The sequence below is a fragment of the Diabrotica undecimpunctata genome, chromosome 1, assembly GCF_040954645.1.
Source record: "Diabrotica undecimpunctata isolate CICGRU chromosome 1, icDiaUnde3, whole genome shotgun sequence".
In the NCBI taxonomy this organism is placed as follows: Eukaryota; Metazoa; Arthropoda; class Insecta; order Coleoptera; family Chrysomelidae; genus Diabrotica; species Diabrotica undecimpunctata.
Window position 1 is genome coordinate 196710279 of NC_092803.1, and position 22409 is coordinate 196732687.

General features: G+C 32.6%; 1 protein-coding gene across 1 annotated transcript in view; it reads left to right on the top strand.

Moving 5' to 3' along the window:
• The first annotated feature begins 278 nt into the window (after positions 1–278).
• LOC140432829 (uncharacterized) overlaps positions 279–22409 on the top strand; it is a 53316-nt gene continuing 31185 nt past the window's right edge. Inside the window, exons 1-4 of the mRNA XM_072520956.1 lie at positions 279–643; positions 13888–13982; positions 14042–14316; positions 14394–15497. Of these exons, the coding sequence (XP_072377057.1) occupies positions 641–643; positions 13888–13982; positions 14042–14316; positions 14394–15497 (1477 nt within the window). The 5' untranslated portion in view covers positions 279–640. The remainder of the gene's footprint in view (positions 644–13887; positions 13983–14041; positions 14317–14393; positions 15498–22409) is intronic.

Consider the following 22409-nt stretch of genomic DNA (forward strand, 5'->3'; position numbering starts at 1 on the left):
CAAATCACCTACCTCGAAGTATTATATATAGCATTAACTGTTTCGTTTCTATGTTTTGTAGATACATTTGCAAAACGAGTCCCATTATAAATTTGGTTTGAAATATAGATAGAGAGCTATTTTTTATAGATAGATATTTGTCACAGAATACACCATCCCATACTTGTACATTATAAATCATCTCCCAACTCTATGTGGAAAATACGGCGTAGTGTGATAGAAGCGCTTGCGTCGTGCGTCATATCCGCTAGTCATCGAACAAAGCACGTCACCTTGGATTTTACTACTATTTCCGCCACATCGGTTTGTTGAGAAAGATCAAATATCTAGAAGCGGTAGATTTGTTGTGTCATAATAGCCATATGGTCTTAATTTCGCGTTTTTAGCTGTTATAATATTGTAAAATAGTTATTTTTTTGGAATATACGTCGATTTATCCCAAAATATATTCAGATTTATGTATTATTAAGTAGATTAGTTTATACAAAGAATGATAGGGCGTTGTCCCCATAAGTATCATATTTTAGAAGCTGAGACGTGTTTTTAATCGTGCATTATGTTCTCTCTAATGAACTATAAATTTAAATACTTATAAAGACTATATTTTTAGTGCTACTACCAAATTTCAGGATTTTTGAAAATGGTAAGAAATGACTCATCAAATTTCATATTCTACTTTTATATTGTTTTATTCATGTCTGCAATTAATTTGCATGTTTTATTACCTATAGTTTTATTTTCCATGGATTGTGTACCTATTTTGGGGCGTTTAGACCCTACAGATACACAGATTTGTAGGGTGGCATATTTGAAGAATGTTGGCAGCCATTTTGTTATGCAATGGCCTTAATTTTAATTTCCCGTTGCGTTTGCAGTTTGAGAAAAAATATGTTCGTATGTTAGTAGATTTAAAAAATGTTGTGTTTATAAAATGTGTCGTAATAGTGAAGTAAATAAAAGTGAGGAGAATAGCATTTCGCATTATTCCAATATATTTTGATAAGTACCGAAAATAAAATCAACCTCGCTGAAAATCCAAATCCGCCATATTTTATGTAAGTTTGGTTAGAGATGGCAGTTTCTAGAACAAAGGGTCAAATTAAAAACAAGAATAGCGAATATCAATGTTTTAAAAATGAATTTGCAACTTGGGCAATTATTATATACTTTAAAATCATTTACTTATGAATCCACTGAATTGTCATGTTTATTTTATGTACAATTATGCAAGAGCGACTTGAATCAATGGTAAAACCAAATCTGTTTTGTTATAAAATATATTTCATTACATTCAAATTTTGAATAAAGCGACTAAAGGACATCTTTACCTAAAAATTATTCTGTGAAAGAACTGCAAAGATTGGTTCTGCGAAACTGTTACGTTTGTGTAACTGTTTTTAAAATAGTTGCCCCATCTCTATTGCCAAAGGTCAATGAATTATTCTTGTTTGGTTTTTGGTTATAAAAAGTAACAAAGAATATCTCTGAACAACACTAATTTGAATTATAATTAAATAGAGAGAACTACAACATTCTCTCTTTATTATCCTTTCTTTATAATAATAAAAAAAAAATGTGGGTCAAACCACTCCTTACTTTCTCTATTTGGTACCTCCCAAAAATTTAATGCGTCGGAGTAGATCATAAATATTTCTAAGTTAAAAGAAACTTGGTAATCTGGAATGACTTTCATAAGTTCATTTTTTTAAATTCTGTTTTAAAAATGTAACATTCAAAATTCTACATCATTTTGTTTTATTTTCTTTGTTTCACAAACTTCTAGAAGCTAATTATGTAATGTACTTATGATGTAAGGCAACATGATTTTATTAATATGATTTGAATAGTTTTTTCATGTTTTCTATAATATAGTCTACAATTGTCTACAATTTTAAGTTAACAACTATTAGAGTTCTGTGATTTTTACTGATCAAGAATCCATGGCAATACAAATATTTATAAAGAGCTCTATAGTATAAAAAGCATATGGAAATAAAAAGATTAATAAATTATGTTAAACTAGATCTCGATCACTCCCAATATTCTGCTTGATCATTAATTTGGTATATCTAAGAAGGGCACTAAACAGATCATTTGTGAAATAAAAGTAGAAATATTTTAGCAGAGTTTAATAAAAATAATGCTAGAAGAACTAAGTTATCTAAAAAAACTATACATTACTAAACAGCTTACGATCAGCAAACTTCAAATTCAGGCTCTATCAACCAACGGCAAGTAAATTCAAAAGTAACATACAAACAAAGCCAATAATACAAGAAGATTTGAGTTTGAATATATTTATTGACAAAAAACTAGAAGTTATGAAAATATTTGTTCAGCACATCTGATTCTTACACCCTATGGATAGAAGACAATGATATTATATATATTTAATGAAGATAAACCACAAATTTGATTAAAGATCTGTTATACTGAATTTTCAATTGAAATTGTGGTATATTACTCTTAAATATAGTACATAATTAGAAGTTCATCTTACAAGAATGAATATGAAATCTTAAAAAAGTGTTATTTCTAATATAAACCATCAAACTAAAGCCACTATCACAGTGACTGAAGTTAACACCGCAGGACAATTAAACAGAAACAACAACAAAAAACTGAAGTAGATACGAATATATAAAATAATTGTAGTATGACAAAGAAAGAAAGAAGTCTTTCTATGAGTGTTGCCAAATATGACTGATAATTCTTGGGAGATGTAATTTCAGTTTTATTTTGAATAATTACTATTGAAAAGGGAGCACTTTTTTGAAAGTGAATGTAAATATAAGAAAAAGTAGTACCTACGATTCTTTGAAGTAAAATAGAAATCAAAATGAAAACATATGTTTGAAATATTAAATCAGGTTTCATTTTAACATAGTTTTACTGTAGCAGCTTACTGAAAAAAAAATACTGGACATTTTGAGAAATATTTTTCACCAAATTTCTTAGGGTGTAAGAGCTGTATCAAAACAATCAAAATGGTTGTCATCATTTACTGTTTACTCTAGATATTTTAAAGGTTGATCCTTGTTATGAATATGTCAGATATTTTTGCTATAAAAGAGGTTTAAGTCAAACTTGTAAACTGTATACAAAATATTGTAAATATATAAGTGCTTATATGAAGTGGACACAAGCATTTTGACCATGTACTTGTTCTAAGCATATTTTCTGTACTTTTAATTTTGATGGTCATTTTAACAACTTTTAGTTATGTTCAATTGCACACAAATTTAGTTGTTACATGTTTAATTTTTGGTTTTGCTTCTCAATTACTGCCATTTCAATGGTGAGGTTTTATACCTGTGTAAATGATTTGTTATTGTGTAAAGTCAGCTTTATTGCCTGTACAAGAAGTTCATTCTTATATTCCAATAACTTGCTTCAAGCAAGTATTGACCCAACCCACCAGCTTCTATGGAGGTGGTTTAAATGTTCAATCAAACGATTGGCTTATAGAATACAAACTGTTTCACAGATAAATAATTATTTAAATCTTCTTTATGTGTCTTGATTCCAATAGTATTCCAAGCATAGTAAAACAAATTTTATTAAATGATTCACTTAACTTAAAAATCTGGTAAATTTAATTTGAACCTAAAATTTTTTTCATATTGTTTAAGAAATAGTTTATGTATATTATGCTGCTTTTTTATTGACATCCTTCCAACCTATACATCTTAACAGATGCGTAGTGATTATGAATGTTTTATAAGTATTCTGTCCCTAACCAAACATAACATGTACAATGGACAAATCAATTTTAAAACTAACGCTAACAATCTGAACTTGCCATAACATCAGCTACAAAATACTACTGTCTGGAGATGACATTTAGGGTGCCTCTCTGCCTCCTGAAAAAAGCTTGGATTCAAACAAAATAAATTCCAACTGGGAAAGTATAAATAGTCGAGCATATATAGAAAAATGTATATTGGTCTTGATGTGTGCTAATAGAGCTGAAGTTCTACGGAAAATAAGCTTGGAATCATAATAGATTTACTGGCACCTACCTACACACAATGATTTTGAGAAAGATACTACATATGAATATGAGGCTCTAGACTGCACACGGCAAACACTTTTTGGAGTTTGGACAAAGTGACTCCAAAAACATATGCTACCCATCCACTAGACCTGATGCAGTGTTCCAGATTTCTGTAATGTTTATCATGAATAAATGGAGATATACAATGAAAAAATTGGCAACTGCAGTACTACCAGTTTATGACCAACAGCTTCTGAAAAAAAAAAAATCCAAAATCTGAATAGAATTCACAAAAAGAAATATTAGAACATACCCCAGAGACTGTATGAATATTAAAAATATGAAAATCAGGTGACATTCTATTTATCTGTTGATAACATTGTTTTTATCACAAATGTGTACCTTGGATCATGACATATTTCTATTTATATTTCATTGTTATTGACTGTGATAATGTTTTTTTATGTTCGTCATTTTTTATTCGCTACATTGGATAAAATGGTTGATTCATTTAAAATTTATGAAAAAATCATTCAAAAATATAAAAGACAATGCCGAGAATGTTTTAAAGGTTTTTATGTAGCATTCTTGAGAAAATTAGATTGCTGTTAATAAATTCATGAATAGTTGGGTAAAAAAATGTTAGGGTGTCTGACTCGGTTAATTGCTCTTAACGTTGTACATACTTAATAATAAATAATCTCCAAAATTCTTGATTCAAAACTAATTCACAGTAATATTATAAAATCCTACGCCATTTTGAAATTAAAAAAAAAATTGCTACAACTTACGAAGTTTTTGGTTGTTATAGCATACTTTCTCACCACAGAATGGCATTGAAATGTTATAATCATATTGTTACACATCGACAGCCTTTGTAACACATCGACAAAATATATTTCTTTCTTAATACTGCTGTGTATATATTTCTTTCTCGACAAACGTCCAGCTCTGTTCTGTATTTCCCTTCATTATATTTACTTAACTCGCAAAAAGTGAGTTTTGATAAATGTTTAATGCTTCATTCTTTCATAAAGCTTTGATCATATTAATGTTCTTCATTGTTACTTTTTCAAATAGATGTATATAGAAGTTTCTTTAGTATCTGATTTGTAAATGTTTGGTATTTTTTGTAGATTTTCTAAAGCGCTTTTTTAAAGACTCTTCAATGCCCCGAAAGAGACGCAAGAGGGACACGTTCACTGGAACCTATTAAACCAACATTCGAAAGGCATACATCGTTTCTAGATTTTTGTAATCAGCATGTGATGTTCGCCAAAGCATACATATGATGTTTCCTGATCTCTTCTGCAAAATACATCGACTTCTCAACATTCCAGTCCGGGAAATTATAGTTTCAAAATGAAAATAAATAAGTAGAATTAACTTCAAAGTTATTGAAATACTTTGAAAATTAGTCACGAAAATACATTTTTGTAGGATGCCAAATCTACATTCTGTGTAGAGAGCACATGCAACAACCTGCCCCTCGTATTACTTTACTTTTGTAGAATGCGCAGTTGGATGCCTTCTTTTTTACATGCATGGCACGAGTTGTACACTTTGTAAAAACTAGGAATGACTTTGAAAATCCCATAATTGGCACGCCCGCTTGGTGCGCCGCAAAATTACCCGAAATTGTCTTAGTAGGAGAAGTAAACTCGACCTGTAAACTACTTTAAAAGTCTACTCTCTGCGCAGATGAATAAAATTTGAAAAGTTATTCCTAGTCTTGACGAGTAATACTAAAAGAGGTACCATGTACATGCGCCTTTTTGGTAGTTTGTCGATTTGTTCTTTTGCTACTGTTGCTCATGCGACAAAACCATTCTGGTTCCATGAATAGCACTGTTTTTGGCTTTTTTGATTGATTAGGCATTATATTGCTTTTTATTCTGATATGATCATGGGTGTACAAGGGATAATTATGTTATCGTAAATAGTTTTACTAGTTTTCTGAAGAATTTTACTACTTCGAATATGATCAGTTTCTTGACTATCGGATATTCTTTCACAGTAAAAATATAGCCATTTTCAAAAAGGGTCTTTGAATCTAATCAATACAACAATTTTTGTCATATATAATTGTTTTTTTTGGTTTTATGTATGTTTTTTAGGTTAGGTTATTGTTTCCATTTTTTAGGTTTAGTTTAGTTGAAAAAATGTTGTTCGCGAAAAACAAATTAATTAGTGATTCATTTCTATTTTATCCTCTTCAAAGTAATCATCCTCATACTACATTTGTGCAAGTGCCTTTTCTAATTCTCGTGGCACTTGTGATATGCACTATCGTGGTAAACCTTCACCCCTTCATGTTTTTTTTTTAAATTTTTTCAAACAGTAAAAAGTCGTAGGGGGCCAAGTCAGGCAAATGTGGATGCTGACTGCTGAAGCCATAGTAACGGTGCTGTCTTTGTACAAAAAACATGAACATGCAATGAAGTATGAGTTGACGCATTATTGCGGTACATTACCCATGATTTTTTTCCATTGACATTTTTTTCAAATTGATTCACGTAAATGGATCATAACTCTTAAGGTAATATTCCTTACTAACCGTAGGATCTTCTAACAAGGACATAATATTATGTACCACGCTATTTTAACAGAAGAAAAGTTTACCAAACGTGCTCTTTTGGTGGATGTTGGTATTTTTGTTCTTGGATTTAGATTTTTTTCGGTTTTTTGAGCAAATTTGGATTGCTTTGGACGTTACTCAACGTATTTCGACGATTCTTCGTAAACATTTGCTTCACTTCAACATTTTCTTCGTTGTTGACGTGCTGGGGCGTCCAAGGCGGGCATCGTCAGTAACGTCTTAGCGGCCGTCTGTGAAGAGATTGTACACAGTTAAAATTTATTTTTCACGCAAAATTTAATACAGATTCTTCGAGCCATTTTTACAATAGCACAATCTCGCCATGTACACTACAACCGGTCTAAACTTTATATCTGTCAAATACAAACTAAAAATTCAAAATTGCACGGTGGCGGCTTAGTTAAATAGAAATTGAAAAATTTCCAGATCTAGCCACTATGCTACGTCCGCCACTGAGAACGAATGTACCAACATAACAAAAAAACAAAAATAGAAAAATGTGCATCTGGTGAAATTTGTTTTTTTTAAGACACCTTTATTCGAGCGGTTTTTTAAGTGATTAAACCTCTTGATTAATTTGCCACATAATATGTATTGAGGCTAAGCAAAACTCAAGAAATTTTTGCGCGAGTTCGAACTAATTGTCCAACCAGTTTTTCTGATTCAGTAACTCAAACATGGTTTAAACTTTGTAGCTGTGGAAACGCATCTGTGTGCAAATTACTTTTATTAAAAGGGAATAAAATATTTATTTAGTGCTAAAGTTTTGATTGTTCATAAATTATACATTCGGCCACTGGGATCTCACTAAGTAGAGGATATTTTCTCTTCGCTGTTTGGTTTTCATCAATTTCCTAAACATTTCTGATAAATGAATTGTGTCACCAATAAGAATTAATGTTTGTTCTATGTTGTTCTAATGTCATGGTACCGACGTGACGTTATGACATATCTGTCGTCTGAAGTGACAGTGTCATTTAGTTTCGCGTTAAATGTACATGTTTATTCCGATTTTCTAGTGTCTTTATAGCTTTTCTACCATTCGACACGAACTAATTGTTTAGCTACACTAATTGCGCTGCACTGCAAAAGTGCAACGCAAATCAATCTTGTTGACTACTTGCGATATTAAACTACATACGCAAAACTAATGGCCAATCTCACTGTAAGTCACATTCTATTTTATTTATTTATTCAGATCATGAAATCCATCGTTTTATGAAGATATCCAGGTTTAAATTTTTTTTATTTATTACATTTTCTGGCCTAGATGAATTTTTGAATCACTCAAAAACAAAAATAGGATTCTTTGACAAAAGATTTTTTTGGTATCTATCTATTAGTTAATTAGAACTTCTTGTATTTTCTCGGTGACCGCGTTATCGCTTGTTTATTTTTTTGTTTAAAATGTCGTTTTGTCTTGTCTTTCCACACCTCGAACTGAAATGTTTTTTCTTGTAGACCTTACATCTATGTGTGCTCAAACGAGTCTCTTTTGGGCCGAGCACTAACTTCAGCAGGTACTTTTACTCACTGCACCATTCATGGTCTCTCACGGACCATGTAGGTTTATGATCACTTTTCAGTAGGTATGTTACATCTTCGGAAGTATGGACTATAATGGAATCTAGTTTAGTTTCGGGATAATTGAGGCTGCGGTATTCCTCTTCATTGTTTGCTTCATTTGTTTGTTCCTGTTCTGTTCTTGTCTCATGAGAAGTAGATCACTCCTGACATAACTTAGCCTGCTGGGAGAAACCTTATGAAATCTGGGTGTCCCCAAATACCTTGAGTGCCTTACTCGGTCGTGTTTAACTCATAGAATTAGCGACTATGACCGAGTATGAAGACCTCCTGATCACAAGGTTGCACGGGGTTTTCAAGAGATATATTTTAGTTTGCTCTTAACTATTTTGCTATAATTGGGTTAATAAAGGTTAAGAAGATTTCGTTTAAGGAGGGATGCTAGGAGTGTGTTAATTGTATGCAAATAATTGATACAAGTAAGGCGTTCTAGGGGTCAAAGCAAGTACCAGGAGATTACTATTTTGAAATTGTGTACTCATGTTGGAATTTCTCTTGATTTTTCATCTGTAAAAATATTCCTGTAGATGTCCCATTGTTCTTAATAAAACATATATATTGAGGCCTCATTAATCTTTATAAACACTTTGATAACTTTCAGTGAAATATAATCATGTATTTCATTTTCTTTTTTAGATTTTTCAATTCTTCAGATTTTTCAGATTCAGATTACTGTTGATACATTTAAATACAGCGCTCATATCGTACGACACATCACTTTAGTTTCATAGAGTTTTGTCAAAAAAATAACCAACCATTTAATGCGATGAAATTGAATTTGACGATTATTTTTTCGCATCTATACTTTTTCAAATTTATAATAATTTTAAAACCTTGGTAAATGATCCCACTCTGCAGGGTTGCTAACACTGGGCGTACTGTGCATCAGAAGACATGAACGGCAGTCTTTTCTCTCAAGTTTCTTTTACACTACATATTTCGTCTTTATTGAGACGGGACAAAAAGTTCCGAAGACAGACTTTGAAAAATTGCCACGCAAGTCCGTATCAACGATTGTTAAACTTACATTTATTGGTGTTTTACTGTTTAGTAATAGTTAGAAGAATGTATATAAAAGCCTATGAGCGTTTGTAGATGTCCATTTTTAGTCAATGAACGTAGATCCGTTTTTTTATGCAATCCATTTTCAGCAATTTTCAGTGTTGCTTAGTTTTTAACTTGCGGATACGCAAGTTTAATTACTTCTAATGTTTCATGCCAGTGTATTGAGGTGTGTAAACGTTACCAGACTTTTTCCGTTCAGAAAATCCCCGTCATACAGCTGCGGCGAAGTCCAAGCACATAACGGAGGAATACCACCAGCACCATCTGGCCTACGAGGGCAGTCAATAAGATTGCATATAAATGTATGCATATAAATTAGATATGATGATAAGTTTTATAGTCCATTTAAGTATAACTTGTTTGTTTATTGTAATATCATCATCAACCTGTATGCGTCCACTGCTGGACATATCTCCCTCAACTCTTTCCATCTGTCTCTGTCTTGTGCGGCTTGCATCCAGTTATTGCTTCAGGTCATCAGTCCATTTGGTTGGTGGGCGTCCTCTGCTCCGTAGTGCCTCATGTCTTTCTCTCCACTCGACAGTACGTTTTGTCCATCGGTTGTCTGATAATCTGGCGACATACCCCGCCCAATTCCACTTTAGCGACGCGATTTTTTCGATGTCGTCTGTTGTTGTTATTCTACGACATTTCTTCGTTTAAAAGATTCTGTTTCTCAGAGAGACACCCAACATCTGGCGCTTCATAGCACTCGTGAGTCACGCGAATCTTTTGACTACCTTTTTTGTGAGTGTTAAATGTTTTCGCTCCATAAGTTAGTACAGGTAACACACATTGGTCAAAGATTTTCCGATGATCCGATTGAAATACATAGTTTAATTTACCAAACGCTGCCCAGGCTGATCCTATGCGACGTGGGAGCTCACATGTCTGGTTATCTCTGCCCAACCGAATTTGATGTCCAACAGCCATATTTTCGACTTGGGACCAAGTTAGTCATTATTTGCGTCTTGTTCATATTAATCTTTAGTCCGACCTCCAAGGAAGCGTGATATAATTTTTCAAACATTATTATTACATCATCCACACCATCGGCTATAAGGACGATGCCATCTGCAAATCTCAAATGACTGAGCTTCTCATAAATGTGTTATACGCTAAATAAATTATACACGAAACTCGAAAGCAATGTCAGCGTCAATCTGGTAATGTTTATACAATGATGTCCTTTTATTGATCTTCGTTCTCGTTCTGTACTTTTTGTTATCTAATGTTTGAGTAGAACTTGACCTGAAAGGGCTATTACAACAGCTTAAGCAGACAGTTAACGTGAGAGATAAGAATCCTAAAACAAAAATTATTGTATTTCTAGCAACACTCGTCTCCCGATCGTGATTTATATAGTTTATCATTACAATTTCGTTTGTATTTTATTGTTTTTCTTATATTTCTCATATTTCTTTTAAATATTTTATATATTATCACCCTCTATGTATATTTAAATAATTATTTAATAAAATTAGGAAACTGATTAAAGTAAAACGCCGAAAATTCGAGATTTGTGAATGACAATATTGTATTGCGTCAGTTTTGCTAATCTGACACCACCACTCCATAGACCACTCGTCGTCGTCGTTGACTGACTAGGGACACCGCTAGCGAAACTCTGAAGCGATACAGTATTGCCATTCACAAGTCCTGAATTTTCGGAGTTTCGCTTAAATCCGTTTCCAATTTTATTAAATAATTATGTACAATATATTTTCTTCTTGCTTCTGTCTTATTCCATAAGTTTCAGGGCAGTATTTAGCAAATTGATACCTTTATAGTAGTTTTCTAGTTGTTTCTTATCTACTTGTCTCGATAATAGGATTAGCGCACCCGTCCCCAATTCTTCTGTCATTTTATTGTCTCTTATGATCTTGTTAATTAATTTTGTAAGCTACACCATGCAAAAGAAATTCTAGGAAAAAAAAACCTGTAATAACTATAAAAGAAAGAATGGTCCTTGGTGGACCCGTAAATTAGAAACTCTGGTGAAAGAGAACAAGAAAGCTTACGACAAATGGATAGATAGCTACTGGAAGATTAGTAACAAGTGAAGTAAAGAATGATAAAAACATTTACTGCGAAAGAAGATGTGAAGTAAGAATAACAAGAGCGAATAGAGCCTGGAAAGTTATTAGAGGACTAAGAGCACAGACTAAAGACACTGCAGGACTACATCTTATCTGATTCATTTATCTTCTTAATTTCAAGAAGACACTTCAGACAATAATACGGCAGCAGAACTACGAGAATGTGCGATGCAACTAAAGAATGGGATAACTACTCAAAGCAGATCCGGATAAATTAATGGAGATCCTTGCAGTTATCTTTAATAAGTGTCCCAAAGACTATCTGCCATTAAAAGAATGTAATCGTGCCATCATATTTTTCATTTATAGAAGCAGGAAAGGCTGCAAAAATTACAGAATACTTAATGTAATATATTCTGTAGTAAGACTTTTTGGACGAGTACTAAAGCACTAGATTCTAGAACAATTTAAAGATCAATACTGTTTCCGAGCTGGAAACCCTTGTATAGACGGGTATTCGCTATTTAAACAGCTTATAGAGAAACACAGAAAGAAGATCAACTATCCATCTTAACCTTTTGTTTACCTCTAGAAATCTTACTAAATAAGTTTCCTATGTTGTTTCATATGTTCCCATAGGATTCGTTTCCACAATAATTTCTGAATTAGTTATGCTGTTGATTGATTAGGGTATTTTTGCGGAGCATTATAAGAGATTTTGGATTTTTAAGACTAGGCACATACACATCGAATTTGAATGGTCGATCGAACTTTTATCGATGATGCTTTGTACGCACACTACTATTACACTTATTCGATGACGTTTGGTAATCCACAAAGGTTTGTTAGATGGAGTAAACAAAATCACAATGAACTACGTAGCAACACGGAGCTACGTACGTTGAACAGTGTCCAAAAAACGCAACTGGTCCTCTGGTCGGTCGAAAAAGATCTACGTGTGTGCGCGCTTTCATTTGGCACCGTGCCGTTTGGCAATTGATGCGTATGCAAGTTCACATTGTTGCGCCACCAAAAGAATTTGTTCGATCGAACTTTTATTGACCGTCCAAATTCGATGTGTGTGCGCCTAGCGTTAGGGCCTAACCATACTAATGCTCTGTTCTGGATACGCCCTCGCTCCAGTAAATTAGCCATTCTATCTCAGATCTCGGTACATTATACATTTTAAAAATGTTTTATTCTACGACAGATCGGAGTTTTATGACAGTATATACGCCAATTTTACTAGAAATAAAATTTGGTAACAGTGATATTTTGTAACTTCAACTATAACATACAAATCAATCTACAACTAACTGAGGTTTACTTTGAAATTTTGAATAGCGCTTTTAAAATAAACTTTTCTCCTGACCAACGGACAAATATTAAGGTGAAATCTAAGTTTAATTGTACACACACCGATTTTTAATGGCCAGTATAAAATGGGCTGATAATTGATGTAGACTCACCGGATTTTTTTATTTTTACCGGTCAAACAATTAGTTGCTTGGTGATTAGCTTAGGATTAAGCGTAAGTGGTGGATTAAGTTTTTGGAATTTTTCAACTTCTTCAGAATGTCTATTACATCATTTAATAAACTCCATAAAAGTCGCCCATTGCAATCGTAATTAACACTCACTATAAACTAGTTTAAAACGACACTATTTTCCGATACTGCCTGCGATGCACAGGCACCGATGCATTTTACCGGCACCGATCAGCGATCGGCGTGTGTGCCAGGTCCCGTTCTCACATATGGTTCACTATTGGAATTTGGAAGACCGGTATAAAATCGGCCGTCCAAAATCGGTGTGCGTGCAATTCACCTAAGAGCAAGGAGATTATATCGAACCGAGAGTGGAGTGATAGGGTGGTTATACCCTTATGATCCGTTACTAACATTTTGAATATAATTAATGAATATAAACCCAAATAGCTGGAGACTAAGTATAGCAGTGTCCATATTTAAGTATGAAGCATGAAGAAATAAATATTTATAATGGTGATATGTAATGGTATAATGATGAAAATTGCAGTTTTCTTGACAATAATACTCCCCATTATAACTTAAACTGCAGAAAAAAGGCCCGACACAAGTAGACATATTGGTTGGTGCAAATGTGCAAAACAGAATATAAAGACAAATCACTAATGGACGAAGAAGAATTGAGACACCTAAAAAATGCTGGTGTGACTGGTTAGAAGATACTGAAGATTTGAACAGGAAATTTGTCCGTTAAGAAGAATGAAGAAGAATAAGCAATAAGATGTTTGTTTGTAATTGATAATCAATGACAGTAAAAATTTTTTACACAATATTTTAAACACAAATATATTTTCCTCAAATGTCTTATTTAATATTGTTGGTTTTTAGTAATATACTAACAGAAGTATTGGGTACAACAATTACTATTTATTTCTAGAACAATTCTAATTATGCAAATATACAATTCAATTGCACACACATACATGCAAAATTATGCCACTTATTTCATAATGCCATCTAAATAGGAATACCATTTAAATTAAATTTTATAAATAGTTTCCAATCCAATTTTTTCATATTCAACAATTTACATATTCCGTTTTTCTTTAATTTCAGCCCCGCATTGATCCCGTGCAATTGTTGAAGTGCCTCTCGGTACTTTTAACCCCAGAAGGAGGAATGAAGGCAGAGGAGGTCACTCGTTTAGTAGGGTAAGTATATATTTAAATCTAATCTTTAAATTTTGACTAATTTCTAATTTTACTTTCAGCTTAATGACCAAATTTTCAAAGAAGTTAGTCAGCAAATGTATATATATACTGATTTTGAAGAACACAAAAACGGAACTGCTAGACACGTTTATGGCTGAGGGCGGTTGGACCCTAATACAGACTTGGCTGCAAGATGCAGTCCACACGAGTAATCGGCATTTAGTTAAAGAAATCATTGGATTGCTACTAATTACACCAGTGGATGTCGAAAGATTGAAAACAAATATTCTTCCCAAATTAATAAAAAGTTTATCAAGAAGGGATGACTTAGAAGGTAACTATTAGATTTTTTAAACGTGAATTATTTCTGTAACTTTTTCATAAAAATAATTGTTTTATTTTTTTTTTCAGATGTTGCTGAATTATCTACTGAATTAGTCAAACACTGGCTTGTCATTGTTAAAGGTTCAAGTTCAAGTGCACAAGGGCAATCGCAGCCTGAAAAAATGGATCTTTCTGAAGCTGACAGCACAAATACCAACCTTAAAGACGAAAGTTCAGATAGAATAAGTCCAAATACGTTTTACAAAAGAGATGGACAAACCGGCAAAGCTAGTCCTAAAAAAGAAGGAGCAGACGACAGCGGTAAGGAAGATGAAGATGTAGAAATGAAAGATGTATCAAAAGAAAAATCCAAAAATAAAGAAGAAAAAGTTGACAAAGAAGACAAAGTTAAATCCAGTTCTAGAAGTTCAAGAAGTACGAGTAGTAGTAAGGATAAGGAAAAAGGAAGAGATAAAGATAGATATCGCGACAAAGATAAGAGTAAAAGTAGTAGTTCTTCGTCTAAAAGTAGTTCGAGTAAGAGTAAAAGTAGTAGTTCGTCAAGTCGAGATAAAGATAGAAAGGATAAAGACAGAGAAAGGGAAAAGGATAAAAGTAGACAGAGAGATAAAAGTAGAGATAAGGATAAGAGAGATAAAGAGAAAGATAAACAAAGAAGCAATGGTGCGATAAAAAGTAATTCTAGTAGTAAGGAAAGTAGTAAGGAGAAGAAAGAAGAGAAAAAGGATAAAGATAAGTCTGAATCAAATCTTTTCAATCTGGTAAAAACGCCTTCTATTGATAAACTTGGCAGGATTCCCAAAAAATCAACTGTCTCTGTCGATTCTAAACCTAAAGACACTATGGACACCAATGATGTTAAAAAGAAGTCCTTCTCTGTCGGTATCAAAAAGGATGCAACTCCCGAAGAGAGACCGAAAACAGTGAAAGTATTCAATTCAAAGATGAGATCGACGGGCCTGGAAGAAGAAGTCAAGCCGGCGCCATCACGAGTAGCAGTTAAGAAGCCCACGGCTCCAGTTCCATTGCCGCCGATCCCCCTGAAGAGAAGTTCTCCTCCGAGGGACATCAGAGAACCTAGCATCCCCCCAGAGAAAAAGATCAAAATGGACAAAGTCGACATTCCCGATCGACCCGGTGCCATAAAACTTATTCCTCCTAAACCAAAACGTAAGTTTGTGAATTTACTACTAATACTTCTTTTATTTTTCAGGTGTAAATGGATGGCAGAAGAAAGTTTAACGGCCACCTACTTTACTAGGCGGGAGACTGTTTTTCTTCTTTGCTGTCCCTGAAAAAAAGGAAATGGCAGTTTTTACATGTGTGCTTAATATCATCACTTAATGTATTTCTGTTACAGTTTATATGTTAAAAAATACACACCCGACACAGGTAGAGGAACAAAGGTTTTGTTCTGATTGTAGTTTGTATTTTTCAACATCATAGTGCCGTTTATTTTGACTGTTCCTTATTGTGGAATGACAAAAATCGAGTGATAGTGAACGCGTCGGTGGATGGCTGTGATAACTACTTTTTTTCAATTTAAGTTGTAGGTCTACTTATGGTAAGTTTTAACCATGTAATTTTGACTGTATTTTTTTTACTTTAGACTAATAAAATAATTTTCATAACATACTAAGGTATATGGGATAAACTAGTACCTTTCCTCTTATAAAACGCAAATGCATGAAAGAAATATTCGATAATTAAATGCAACAAATTAAAAACAGTTTGCAAATAAGATTATTTAAATCAAAACTTAAAAGGTGGCATATAACATTTGATTCTGTGTAATTATACAACGTTCAGTCAAAATACCTCGAGTACCCTGAGTGGTTTTCGATTACTGTTCACGCTCGCTCACGGTTACCTAACTTCAATCACTCACGTGAGTTCCGCTCACGAACACGTCATTCCCACGTGAGTGATGATCCACGTCATATAAAATGCATTAATAATTAAGTTTTATCAAAATTTAATGCAAATGTAAACATAAAAATACGGCAGAACCTTTCTCTTTAAATCTAATAGTTATTTTTCTTGTCGTTGGCACTGTGTTTATGTATACAATTTCAAAAATAACACTGATAAAAAGCAAAATCAAAAAATTTTAGTAAAACTACAAAAATCCAAATCGTAATTGGTGTTCAAAAATAATACTCTGTCCAAATTGTCGGATAATAGCCTGGTATGTCGCTCTTCCAAGATCCTTCTTACTCAGGAAAACTCTTAGAACATTCACACTTGATTGAATCTTCCCTCGTCGAGTATAATTTTATTTCAAACAGGCAATTTGGGTTTAAAAAAACTTTCCATGCTTCTTTTATGCTTTTTCTATATTATGTTCAACCAGATTGTATATTCTTTTTAATTTGGTTATGAAACACAATGCAGTTATTCGAGGATTTGTATCTGTTTAATATGTTTTGTAATTTGCAGTGATTACCTATAGTAATTATTGTATATCTAGTATATATTATACACAGCACCAATTTCAAGGAGCAAATAAAAATATTACTTTGTTATTACTTGCAGAAAAGTACTCCCTTATGATTTTTGAATGATCTTAAGTTTATTATCCCCCCATCGGTTCAACCGTAATTTTATTAGTCATTTAGATCCTCAGTTTATTACTACGTGCATAGTTAAGCGATAAAATTTCAAAAGTGCTTATCCCATAGACTGCGCCACTTAGAATTCGAAATCTTTATTTTAATGTCCAATGTCGGTCTTATGGATATCCTTTTGGCCTGATGAATCGTTAAATTCTTCGTCAAAGATCATTGTTGAAGATGTGGATGTATAGTTCATGAAGGAAAAGGGTTCGTCAGTTCACCAAATTTTCTTGGACTGTTTTGATCCTAAAAATATTTGTTCGTAGATCGGGAATCTAAAATAATTTCTAGCATAGCCTTTACAGATTTCTTAACGTTCATCTGTCTTGCCCACTAAGAAATTTTATTGTCTTAAAATATTGGTTGAAGAATAAAGCCACATAATGTAAGTCGTGAGGTTGGAATCGTTTTTTTTTAATGTATTTTTGTTTTAATATTGTATTTATTTCTCATTACAATCAATTATGGTTTAATCCCATATAAAGTAATATTTGACTTTGAAATATTCCATAAGGAAACGGTTTCAGAACCTCTTTAAATTTAAATTATGTTAGGCAGGTGACAATCTCGTGTAGAGAGAAAGAGATGACTACATATGGGCCGTCGTCTATAAAAATTATACCTTTTGACAGTGTATCTTCAGCATACGCTTATATGTCAATAGTCAATTTCTGTGTGTTAATATCGGTTTTTCTTTTTCTAAATTCGCTAGTTATAAGCATATATTTTTTAAGATACATATTGTCGTAGAAAAAATGAGCTGATAAAACTACTTTGTGCCTATTCTTCTGTCCATTAATCCGTGCTAAAAAGTGGTTGTCACTTAGATTTTATTCTGTCGCATTCTCCTGGTAAAACCGTCCTTGCTAAAGTTCTAGAAGCAATTTGCTTTTCACATCATGTTTACCAAAGTCTGCACCAAAATTGATTAAATCAGCCAAATTTTATAAAACCCTCACACAAAAAGTTACAAAAGTTGAAATTTGGTTATAAAAGATAAATAAAAATTACCTTAATTAATTCTTCAGTTCAATTAGGATATTTTTTTTCGTTATGCAATTTTATATTGATCAAACTGCAGTTCGCGGTAAAAAACTAGTGTCAGTTTTTTTCTTACTATAGTTTACACATAATCAAAATTTATAATTGCCATCTTTCATCAATTGGATACTATTTTGTTGAATCTAAAGGTTCTAATATAAAAAACAACATGCATTTCATAAAGACTTTCAAATTATACATTAATATGGAACATAAACTTAAAAAAATTAATATCTTTTCAAAATTTTGCTATAAAAGAGTAGATTTATCCAAACGTTGGGGTATCCGCCCTATTAACTAATTAGTGATGGAGCAGATTTATAGGATCGAGACTTGACTTTCCAGAAGAACAGATGGACTATTTTCAAGGTATGTGTCTAGGATTAAGTTGAGGGTACTTAAATCATTCTATAGTATAATGATTTAAATTTGTAAATTCGATTTAAATAAACTACATTCAAGAGCTACGTAAAATAGATCTTATTTACATTATATCAGCAAATATTTCCCTAGTAAAGTTCAATTTTGTAGGCCTCGTCTTCAAGTAACATTAGTTTTATAGTAACAAGTTCGTAGACAAAAAAAATCAGTATTAAAAACAATTAGAACATAGAAATTTGAGCGTTTATAAGATACGTAAGAATTAGTATGGTAAACATAAAATACCAGAACTACGACAGTCCCATGGTGGTTAACATTTTGCTGATATTGATCGATCATAATTGAATTTCTTACAACCTATATATTACAATAAATAGAAACCTTGGTTATAATTTGATATTCTTTTTAAATCTACATAGGGAATTTTGAAAGAAAAAAATTCACGACAATTTGTAGATGTATTTATCAGTGGCTTCCTATAATGTGCATAAAGAACACCAAATATTCATTACCCAAACTTATATGGAATAGTCTTCCCATTTTTATAAAGATAAAATAAATAATATTGATATACGAAAGAATCAGAGAGTTATTTTACAACAAATACCGTGGAAATGTAGAATTGTTTGCAAATGTGAGTCCGTTTTCAATAGGTAAAAGAAAAAGGTTTCGGGCTTTACAATTTCAGCCCATCTTCAGGCGATAAGTTTAAAGTAAGCCCTATATTTGCTTGATTCTGCCAGCGCAGTGCTGGTGGAGGAACCAAATGACTGTACATAGATATAAGGGCAGTACAGGAAATAATATAGAGAGTAAAAAATACTGTTTGTATATTGACCTTGTGGATTGGTCTAGTTTTCTTCCCGTCTTGTTTTTTGTTTGTTAAAAAATGAAATAATTCAATACCCATAATAGTCACCTCAAGTATAAAACAGAAATCAAAAAGGTATATAAGATTTTTGTACCTGGGAACGTTCAAAAATGTCGTATTGCATTCAAAACTTCAAATGCAACAAGAAGCTAGTGGTGTTGGTGTTTCGCAAGAAAATATAAGTCAAACATAAATCGCTAAATTCGTGTTTGGGAATATAAAAAATGAACACAAGATATGCAAAATGACTTAATTTTCGGATGAAATTAGAATTGGCTAATTTGAGAGGTTGTGGAAGACAAACTCAGCTTCAAGTTACCCGATCTGTATCCGAAGGGGAAACAATGCGTTTTGATGGGATTATGATGGGACAGAGAACTGCTTTAGTTGGGATTCACACTTATCTGATATGATCAAAATAAATATTAAATTGAAGCTCGTCAACATTCCTCTGGCAATATTGTTCAAGTAGCTTTACACGAATGGGAAAATCTGGCACAAAAACAAATTAAATCTCTTCGGATTCATTCTTGTTTTGAATATAGATGTAGTAAGGCCAGTTTCTTCCAAAAACGTGGTTTTTTAAAATAAATTTTATTTATAGTAAAAAAGATATTTGAAATTAGATACATTTAACAAATTGAAATTTCTTTTTCATTTTTCAAAATGGCTGCTCAAATTAATCCAATTCTTTAGTGACTGTCATATTTCTTGGAAATGAATCATCCGACACTTCGTTAAAAAAACGTGGTTTCGAGAAAAGTCCATTAAAGTAAACAGCTGCCTTCACCCAACCCGCTTGAGTGGCCGGATTATCGGATTAAAGGGGATGACCCCTTTTCTTTACCTACTTCAAGGCCGCGCGAATCTTCGGGACTAATTGAATACTATTTCTAACAGTAAGAGTATTTTCTAGCAAATTAAAAAAAAACTTAGATTTTTTGAAAATGCTTTGGAGGAACCTGGCATTAAACAGACGTTTGACTTTGCATGCATTGATTTTTTTTTTCTTACAAATTTTAGTTTTATTTTCTACTGACTTTTGTTGTAATAAGTAATTGTTTACAAAAAATACTGAGTGATTCCAAATAAGTTTGGTAAACAGCAATATTCATTGTAGAAATATACCTAAATTGCGAAACTCTGCGTTTTCTCTGAGCTGTTTTAGTTGTGGGGTGTTTTTAAAGATCCGATTAAGATGATCTCAGTCATAGAGACCCGCATGCCTGGATCTAGCCAGAACCTAAAATTTTCTGACGAACAATGGGTCTAAGTTTTCGTCTCATGTTAACGAAATAAATTGCAACTAGATCCATTGCATTATTTTCACCGCGCAGTTTAAAAATTACTAGAATTGAGCGTGATTCTGATCTCTCGGGTCAGTATTAATTCGAATCTGATCGGTGCAGTCGTGAACGACCACTTACTAGGCTTTTACAATTTAATATAACTCGATTGAAGGAAAGAATTTTTACAAGTACAATGAATTTTGGGACTTTCTATATAATTTTGGTTTATGTAACTTAACAAATTGAACTACATATCTTGAAAGATAGTTAAGAAATTTATACTATAGATTGATTTACATCAAAAGAGTACTCTGAAGGTTTGTGAGCCACTGTTGTATTTTTCTTTTTAATAAATAAAGATATTTGGTTACAGACTTTTTTTATTTGTTCCCTGTTAACTACCTACAAAATTTTAAAACGTATATACTGTTGTATTACAGTAAAAGACATGGCATATATTAATATTCCAGAAAAATATGGTATAAACAAAAATATTTATCAAACTTCCGGGTTTTTCTAATATTTGGTCGTTTTTTTAGTAATCCACCACGAGCAGGTGGATTTTCAAAAAGAATTAATTAGTGAACGTGCTGTCCTAGATACGGTTCTAAGGTTATGTCATGGATACTTTTATTGTTACGGAAAAAGAATAATTTATTAGTGTTTCGGTTACTCTATAAAGCCATACCTACAACTATTAATCATATAAAACGAGAAATAATGGAAACGATTTAAAATAGCGATCAAACATAAAGGATACCGTTGATAACACTAAATAATATTACTACTCCTGGTCTCTGAGTGGACCCGGCTCTGTCCAACCTACTTTCGGATCTATCGCACCTACTTATTGACATCTTGATCAGATCAAGATGACAATAAATAGCAATTCAACTAAGGTAGGTCTTTTGCCTCTTGGAGTTAGTCTTAGTTTCTTCACTTATCGTTATTTTGGTATTTACATGTGACCTGTCCAATTTCTATCTCTGCTTCCAGGTCCGGTTTCCATACAATATGACCGCCTTGTCATTATTACTAGACATTCCTTGTTCATAAATTGATACTTTCTTTTTCCATCGAAGTTCGTTCTTCTTTTTGAAAGGGTACAAGTTTGTGCTTAATAGAATATCCAATTTTCTTACTAATACTAAATAATGACCAAAACGGAACTAATTTTCAAGGATCTGAACCCATAGGTAAAAAATACGCGAAATACAATCTTCCAAGAAAAATTAAGCTGTAAATAGGGTTGTAAAGTGGTAATCGGTAAAGTAAAGCGGAAAATAGATTGCAATTAATTTATATTATTTCCAATAGTCAATTCTTCTTCAATTCACTGGTCTAAGTTAAGTAGAAAGGATGCGAAGGGGCAACTGTCCTCCTAATCCTGCCTGTTGTGCTTACTGTGTAATATAGATTTCCCCAAAAGTAGCCATTCTGTTCAGAGTTGTTTGGATTCAATTTGTTTCCACTGTTTTAGATTATTATCTGTAACATCGTTGATCTTTTTAGTCATTTCAATTTCTTTGTCTACGTTCCAGCATTTTTCCTTGCATATTGTCAGTCAAATTCCACTGTAGTTAAATAGGATGTTACTGAATATTTGGTATGTATTTACTGATTTTTGATTCTATACTTGAGGGTGAAAGAGAAATAGTCTATAAAAAAGTAAGATTGTCTATTGGGCCCAGTTCATCTACATAAGGTATGTTGTCGTTACTAAAATGAATTAATCTATTGCAATGTTCTAGTAATATCCAAGGGTGATACTGGGAACATTTAAATAAATTTATATGAATGAAATACATACACTGGTTGTTTACAAAAGCACAAAATTAAACCGTGTGATTTTGGCTACAAATTTAGTAGCATTTTGTTTATCAAA